General features: G+C 51.2%; 1 protein-coding gene across 2 annotated transcripts; it reads right to left on the bottom strand.

Annotated features, from left to right (window-relative positions):
• Window positions 1–765: 765 nt before the first annotated feature.
• LOC124650644 (serine/threonine-protein kinase-like protein At3g51990) lies at window positions 766–3,520 on the bottom strand. 2 transcript variants are annotated; one of them, XR_006987085.1, is made up of 2 exons: window positions 1,314–3,520; window positions 766–1,153 (listed from the first exon to the last, which is right to left on the bottom strand). XR_006987085.1 is itself a non-coding variant. In XM_047190159.1 (1 exon), the coding sequence occupies exon 1, from the start codon at window positions 3,518–3,520 to the stop codon at window positions 1,664–1,666; it is 1,857 nt and encodes a 618-aa protein (XP_047046115.1). In that variant the 3' UTR covers window positions 1,169–1,663. The 2 variants fall into 2 exon arrangements, 1 of the variants encoding a protein (XP_047046115.1); XM_047190159.1 differs by lacking the exon at window positions 766–1,153 and having other exon boundaries at window positions 1,169–3,520.
• Window positions 3,521–7,774: the final 4,254 nt, after the last annotated feature.

Genomic DNA, 7,774 nt, shown 5'->3' with positions numbered 1-7,774 from the left:
TGCCGGCCCACAAAGCAACCAAGAGTGCGCTTTTTTTTCATCACCCCGTGCCCTTCTATGAGCAACCAAATAGATCCCTAAACTTCTTGCCATTTTCACTAGATTTCTGAACATAACTTACATCATAGACACGTCCAGTACCACATTAATAAATGCATTGAGTCTACATGATGATGTAGACAGTTGGGCGAAACATTCATATGGGAGGACGGCAATGTGCATTTGTCCGACACAGTTCATGTGATGAATATATTGGCAATGAGTGCACCATTCAAAACAGACAACGAGGCGTGAAGCAAAATCTGCTGAAGGGTGCCGACGAAAATACTATCCACCTGCCATGCATTTTCTTCCCAACAAAAACAGAACACTTGCAAACTGCAGCTGCTATAGGGAGAATGAATGGGGAGTGGTGTTTTGGCACATGGGAGCATATGCTCCCTTTATTTTGAAATATATGTTAAACATATTTTAAATTTCAAAAAAAATAAAACGAAAAATTTGCCCGTACATTTTCACGTGCTACATAGTGACAAAGTTGTTTCATGAAAAACCGACTTGTCGTGTGGCGTGTGTAAAAAAGACAAAATTCAATGCTAAAAATATGACTTTTTAGAAGATATATTTTCTCTTTTTACCTAGACTATAAAAAATATTAGTTCCTCGTGAAACTTGACAAATGCACATATATTATGGAGATGTACATGTAGACTTTTTTGTCAAATTTTTTTGACATTTCAAAATATAACTTTTTGATAGAGGGAGCATATGCACCTGGGAGCCAAATTGAATTTTCGGAATGAAACTATGAACACTACTATTGAATTGTTTCTTCCCCAATGTGATGAGAAATTCTGCTAGAGCCTTCATCTGAACAGTATGATAGATCACATCCTAAGGTACGACCGATTCAGCAGCTGCTCCTTTTTGGTAGTGAAATAAAGCAGTGCCAAGAGTATGATGAATGGCGCCTCATTCATATCTATTTTGAATGATGCATTCATTGCCAATAACAGTATAGTATCACTGTAGCACGCCCAGCACATGGAAGAGTAAGAGCATTGCAGGGTAGCAATTCTATATGTACCTTCTGAAGATGGAAACGTCACAAGATCTTTTCCCTCTTAAACATCAACTTCAGCTGCCTTCCTATCTACATACAAATCAATGGAGCACTTGGTGATTCTTGTATTCATTGCAGACCAAGGAAGAAAGAATAAACGAAGCTGCACAAAACTACAACAATCTATTTCAACTAAAGCATGGCTTCAACGGACGGCCATTTTGAAGCTCCACAAATATCAGTTGCTTACATGGAGTGAGGATTCCATTAACAGAACCAGGGTGCAGTATCATCTCACGGCCTACTGAACTTTGTTCTTGTTCAGAGTTCAGTGCTTCGGCATTACCAGTAGCATGTGACCTTGATGACATTGCCGGCACAGCAATAATTTTGCAACTCACGGATCACATAGCTAGGATTTGAATTCCCTGGTCTGACTGGTAAATCATCAGAGGTCACAGCCATGCCATTCTTTTTGGATAGAACAAGTGTTACCATCCTAGCACCAGAGGAATAAGATCCATACCTCACGAGCTTTGTCCTTGAGATCGACTGCCAACAATAACTGATTAAGCTGACCTCAAGAATAGTTGTACAAATCTAACTTTCTCCCAACTTGCATTGGAATTTCTCTGCATTGTCTTGGATCTTCTCCGCATTGATTTTGACTAACTCTGTATGCACTTGGACTTTTCTTTCATTTTGATGGATTTTCTCTGGTGTGGATTGGCTTTTCTCAGCTTTGTCAAGGATTTGACCCGTCTTTTCTTGGATACTTTCAGCTTTATCAATTTCCTCTAACTTTTCTTGGATTTTCTTCGATTTATCTTGGACTCCATCCACCTTGTCTTGGATTTTCCCTGCCTTCTCTTGTTCCTTCGACGCTGCTTTCTCTTGGATTTCATCCACCTTATCTTGGATTTTCCCTGCCTTCTCTTGTTCTTTCACCGCTGATTTGTGCTTGATGTTTGCATCAAAACGTGGCACCCTCTCAGCTTTACCAAGTGCCTCTGATTCAACCACTTTCACAGTTTGGTTCCTCCTGAGAATCAATACTGCATCCTTTTCAATAAGATCACCGGCGCCCCGTACCGTTCTTGCCCGAGTAATGCCAAACCTCTGGCCAGCAACACCGTCAATCCGCGCCATGAGCTCCAGGAGATTTCTCCTCTCCCGATCCCCGGCCTCAGAGAACACCTTCCCGTTGTTCTTCAGTGGCCGCGGCGGTTTCCTGGCGCCCACCAACGGCACGAGCTCCTCCAAGGCCGCATCCGACTCCTTGTCGTCGTCATCAAACGCCACCGCCGAAGTCGATTCCTGCTTTGACGCAGCAGCCGCACGCTTCGAGACGGTCTTCTGCACATCAACGATGGCGCAGGGGTTCCCCACCACGGCCATCCCGTTCTTCCAGGCCTTGGCAGACACCGCCTTGCTGAGGACGCTGAGCCGGTCGACAATGTCGGACATGGAAGGCCGCCGGTCCCTGTTGGAGCGCACGCAGCTGGCGGCCAGCACGGCGAGGTCCCTGCGGGCGACGGGGTCGCGCGGCGGCGCCACGCGCGGGTCGAAGAGGGAGGCGACCTTGCCCTTGCGGAGGAGCGGCACGGCCCACTCGACGACGGAGGGCGGCGAGTACTGCACGTCGATGGCCTTGCGGCCGCTGATGATCTCCAGCAGCAGGATCCCGAAGCTGAAGACGTCGGTCTTGGTGCTGAGGCTCTCCGGCGTGACGTAGGCCGGGTCGAGGTAGCCGAGCGTGCCCGCGGGGGCCGGCGTGGGGGCGGCATTGGTGATGCCGGACTTGGGGATGCGGAGGGCGAGGCCGAAGTCGCCGAGGTGGGCGTCGAGGTTGGCGTCGAGGAGGACGTTGGCGGACTTGACGTCGCGGTGGATGACGGCGGGGTCGGCGTCGTGGTGGAGCGCGCGTAGCGCCCTGGCGGTCTGCAGCGCGAGGCGGAGGCGGCGGGGCCAGCCTGGCGGGCGGCGGGAGGAGGGGGAGGGGGAGGAGGGGTGGAGCAGGTCGTAGAGGGTGCCGTTGGGCATGTACTCGACGACGAGCAGGCGGGGGCGCGCGCGGGGGTCGTTGGGGCCCGGGTCGGAGTAGCCGAGCAGGTTGACGAGGCGCGGGCCGCGGAGGGAGGAGAGGATGCGGATCTCGTTGTCCACCTCGGCGCGGCGCGGGGAGGGGCGCTTGACGGCGACGGCGCGGCCCGAGGGGAGCACGGCCTTGTAGACCGCCCCGTGGCTGCCCCGGCCGAGCAGGGCCGCGTCGGCGAAGTGGGAGGTGGCCGCCTCCAGGTCGGCGTAGGAGAAGCGCTCGATCTCCGGCGGGGCGGGAGAGAGCGCCGCCGCGCGGGCCCCTGCCGAGCGGCGCGAGATGATGGGGAGCGGCGAGATGGCGGTGATGGAGCGGCACGTCGCGGCGGACGAGTCCGCCCGGCAGGAGAGGTACCCCATTTGGGCGGAGCCGTCGCGCGGCTGCCGGGGCGGGGCGGGGCGTTGGGGGGAAATCCGAAAAGGGGATCCGGAGAGGAGAAGTGGAGTTGGAACGGTGTGCTCGCGTGTTTTTGGTGGCTTCTGGGGAGAAGACGTTTGGTGCGGGGGACCCGACCGTCTCCGGTCTACGCGCGGCTGCGGGACCCGGCTTGGGGGGCGGCGGTAAATTTTGAAACACGCTCGACCGTCGTAATTCAAATAGATCGGCTCACACGAAAAAAACATATTCGTTTATCAAAAAAAAAAAAAACATATTCGTTTATCAAATTTGGATCGTCGACTCGTCGGGTTGGACAGTGTGCGCGTTCTCTCTTGTCCTTCCTATATCACCATGGTCTCTCCCGTCAGTGGCGCATACTTCCCTCCAAAAACCTTTCTACAGAATTCGGCCGCTAGGAAAGCCAGCAGAAGCGATGGATCCCACAGCCAGGTCCGCCGCGTCGCCTAGCTCACCAAGACCGACATGCACTGTCAAGCTTTCTCTTTGGCGTTCTAGGACAGCATGAGATAGTTGATGGTCAAGAAGGAAGAGGCCATCACGGCAGCCGCCAAGAGCTTTGTTCATCTTCAATTGAGAGCTCTTGAGGTGGAAGAGGTCCTTGCGAAGTCTAGGCTCGTCGAAGCCGAAGCTAAGGCTACGCTCATGAATGCCGATGACAAGTCCAAGGTCTTGGAGCCCGAAGCCAAGATCATGACCGAGGAGAACCGGATCATGTTCACCGACTTGGCCACCATCTCCGATCCCGTGCAACAGATGGTCTTTGCACACGGATGCTTGAAGGGCAATGGCATATATGAATGCCATTTGGGTGTACTTTTTTAGGTGGAACTTGGCACTTTTTGAACAAATTGTAAGATATGGTCTTATTTTGCACATTTGGGAAAACTAGCCACTAGTTGGTGCTACGTGGAGGGAAATGGCACATATTTTCGACATTATTTGGTTGCCAATTGCTATAGTTTTGTGTTGCAATTTGAAAATGAATTGGCCAACTGCCAGCCGAACGATTGGGTCGCGCCGCTACACGTGCTGCCCTGGCAGCCCCGACAGCCACCACCAATCTGTCCGCGGGCCATCCTAGACAGACAGAAACGGACCGAATGGGTCGCTGTTTTGGGTCGGTCGTTGGAGATTCCCTTACCCGGGTATTTGCTTCCCTCCCATCTCGGTTCGTCGCACTTGCGGCGATCCTAGAGGCCCCAAACCCTAAGCGGGCAGCTCCCCCGCCCCTTCTTCCCTTGCCGCTACCACTAGCACATGGTCGCCGAAGGCGGCAGGTAAGGAATGGGTGCCCCTGGCGGGCCTCTTGCATGCGGAAGAGCAGCTTTAATGGTGGCGGCGCACGGTGGCCGGTGAGAATGGTGGCACACCACGAGCTGGTGTTGTGGAGCGGAGGACCGAGGTAAAGAAGTGGGCCAGAGCGCGACGCGTATGAGCTGGAGGTGGTGGCGTGTTTGGAGGCGTCGCCGCGAGATCTCGATTGTGGTGGAGGTTGTGACCCGCTAGCGGTGACCATCTCGATGTGGCAGAAGTTGTGGAGGTCCCGGCATGAGCGGACCTGGAGGGCCCGAGGACCGAGACCATATCGTAATTGTTCAGAATGCGACAGTCATGGTGTTGCAGATCCTAATCGTGTGGAGTTGGGAGAAGGGTGGGTTGCGGGAGGTGGAAGACAACGATGGTTCACCCGTCCGTGCATGTCATGGATGGACCACGGCATTTCGGCTTCAACGACAAGTTATTGTGGCGACATCGATGTAAACAACAAGGATGGTTGTCCCGATCCAGTGGTAGGGTTGGAGGCGTGCAACATTACATACAAAAGTCCTGAACCATCTTCGGTTGGTGCCGGCGGCGATGAAGTCCGTGGGTGTCGCTCCCCTTCTTGGAGGAGCCGCTGAGGTATGTCATCACTTCCCTAGCTCTCAGTTTTGCTTGGTTGACCTCTCTAGCTGAAAGGCTAGGTTGGGAGTTGGATTGGCGCGATGGCGGCGCCCTCAACATCGTCCCTCCGTTGGTAGCATCGTGTTCGGAGGCATGACCTGGAATTCTTGTTGCTTTTTCTCACGCGTTCGCCATGTCCAAGGTTGATCCTCAAGAGCGCAATGTACGATGTCGACGAGAAGTCCAAGACGGTGTCTTTCTCGGGACCGGTCAAGTCCCGCCATCTATCTGTCACCTTGTTTTACGCATTACGGATAGATGATGCGTTGATAAGAAATTAGGGAGCATTGTTTAAGTTGTTGATCTTCAGAGGTGACTGACCTAAGACGCGGCTTTGTTGCTCAAAGTAGAATGGCTCTTTGGCGTTGTAGTTCAATGATGCCGGCACGGCTGGTCCATGTGGAGATGGTGATCGGGTAATCGTTGGTGGCTCGAGCTCCCGGCGCCTTTTTCGGGTGGACGACGACGAGTCAAGATGGATGCGCGGGCTGGAACGTGGTGGTCGTTGTTGCTGGTGGTGATCGCCGGTGGAAAAGGGTGCAGAGTAGGGCTGGGTTTCTGTTTCTGTCTGCGTGTCTCGGTCCCGGCTAGTACTTGGGACAGGTAGATAGGTACCAGCGCGCATGCGATCTTTGCTCTTTCGCCCTTTCTCGTCTAACGGCAACCCCTTTCCAGCCACCCCACTTACTCTCAGCGTTTATCTCCACTGTACGTGCAAAACAACCGAACTAAGTGCAATACTAACATTCAAGCTGATCTTTGCAACAATGCATCGATCTCCAGTTATGAGCACAAAAGTTAGAGCAGATCGGTACAGAGGGTAAGTCAAATGTGAGGTGTTACACCTGACGTGCCATATTTATGCCTTGTTTGACCGCGGGAGGGAATTGGGTGAATCCCTCCATTTCACTTAATGTCCTCAAATTTCTTTAAACATAGTTTCACCTCAGTACATTAGGATGGCGAAGAGTTTTCAATCTAGATAAAAACAAGAAGATTTTGAAAATTTGCAGGAGATATTTTGGGAATATTTTCATCCAATACAAGTGTATCAGGATCTATGACCTTTTGTGATATTATGTTGAAAAAACAACAAAACCGCACGAGGGTCTCTTGAACTTGTGTGGGCAAAATATTTCTGATGGGCACTGGAAGAATCCGTGTCATCATTAGTGGCAATCGTGTGATTTCATGCTGCTCAGTTTCATTTCGAACATATCAATAAGGCTTCTGATATTTGTGGAGTAGCAATTATGAGGTTCTAAGAGTAAACAAGAAATATTTTTGTACTTACACGCATAGGTGCGGATGTTCCGTCACCGTTCGTCGTGCTTTGAGATTATGATAAAAACGGGAGAGAGAAAGGAATTTTTTCATCTAAACATGGTGAGCATAGCACGGATCACTAGTAGAAAAAGGGGCAATAGGCTCGGTCCATTTGGGCCTTCAGTCCCAAACCGGGACCAATTGGGCGGGACTAAAGGGGGTACCCTTTAGTCCCGGTTCAAAGTTGAACCGGGCCTAAAGGCCTCGACACGTGGTGCGGCCAGGGAGCTCGCGGTGGAAGGCCTTTGGTCCCGGTTCGTGGTACGAACTGGGCCTAGGTTCTCCGCCGCGGCGGAGAATTGCTATTTCTCCGCCGCGGCACAGGTTTAGGCTGTACCAGCGTTGCTCTGCCGCGGCAGAGAAACAGGGCGTTTCTCTGCCGCGGCAGAGTTTCAGCAATGCATATATATCATTCAAGAAACCACAAAAAATCGTCATGAATATATATAGACATCGTCAACAGTACACGACATCGTCAACAGTACACGTAATGCATGCATATTTACAATACAACATCTCCTCGACGAATATCCTCCGCCGTCACGATCTGCCGATAGTGCTCTCCACTTGGGGTAAGGGCATCGGTAATAAAGAATCCCGCGATTTCCTCTTGAATTGCTTTTATTTGATCCTCCGTTATGAGAGTGTCCCGCAGGCGTATCATCTATATTTAAAAAGGGAGATCAATATATGAATGGAACTCAATACAATAGATGGTACTAATTAAGATTAATTGTGAAATTTTGTTATCGTACACGAGTGTGGTGTATACGGGCATCCCCACCCTTGGGACAGGCCATGTCACGCATGAAGGTGCAGACGTAGTATCCACATAAGTTATTCCCTTGTTCCTGCCTCATACACTTTACGAAAAAATAGTTCGATCAAACTAATAATCAAGCATCGTATTGAAAGTAAATATCATATATAAAGTTTCACGGACA

Source organism: Lolium rigidum, chromosome 4 (assembly GCF_022539505.1).
Source record: "Lolium rigidum isolate FL_2022 chromosome 4, APGP_CSIRO_Lrig_0.1, whole genome shotgun sequence".
Taxonomy (NCBI): Eukaryota; Viridiplantae; Streptophyta; class Magnoliopsida; order Poales; family Poaceae; genus Lolium; species Lolium rigidum.
The sequence above is the reverse complement of the archived record's forward strand: the minus strand, read 5'-3'. Positions and strand labels throughout refer to the sequence as shown.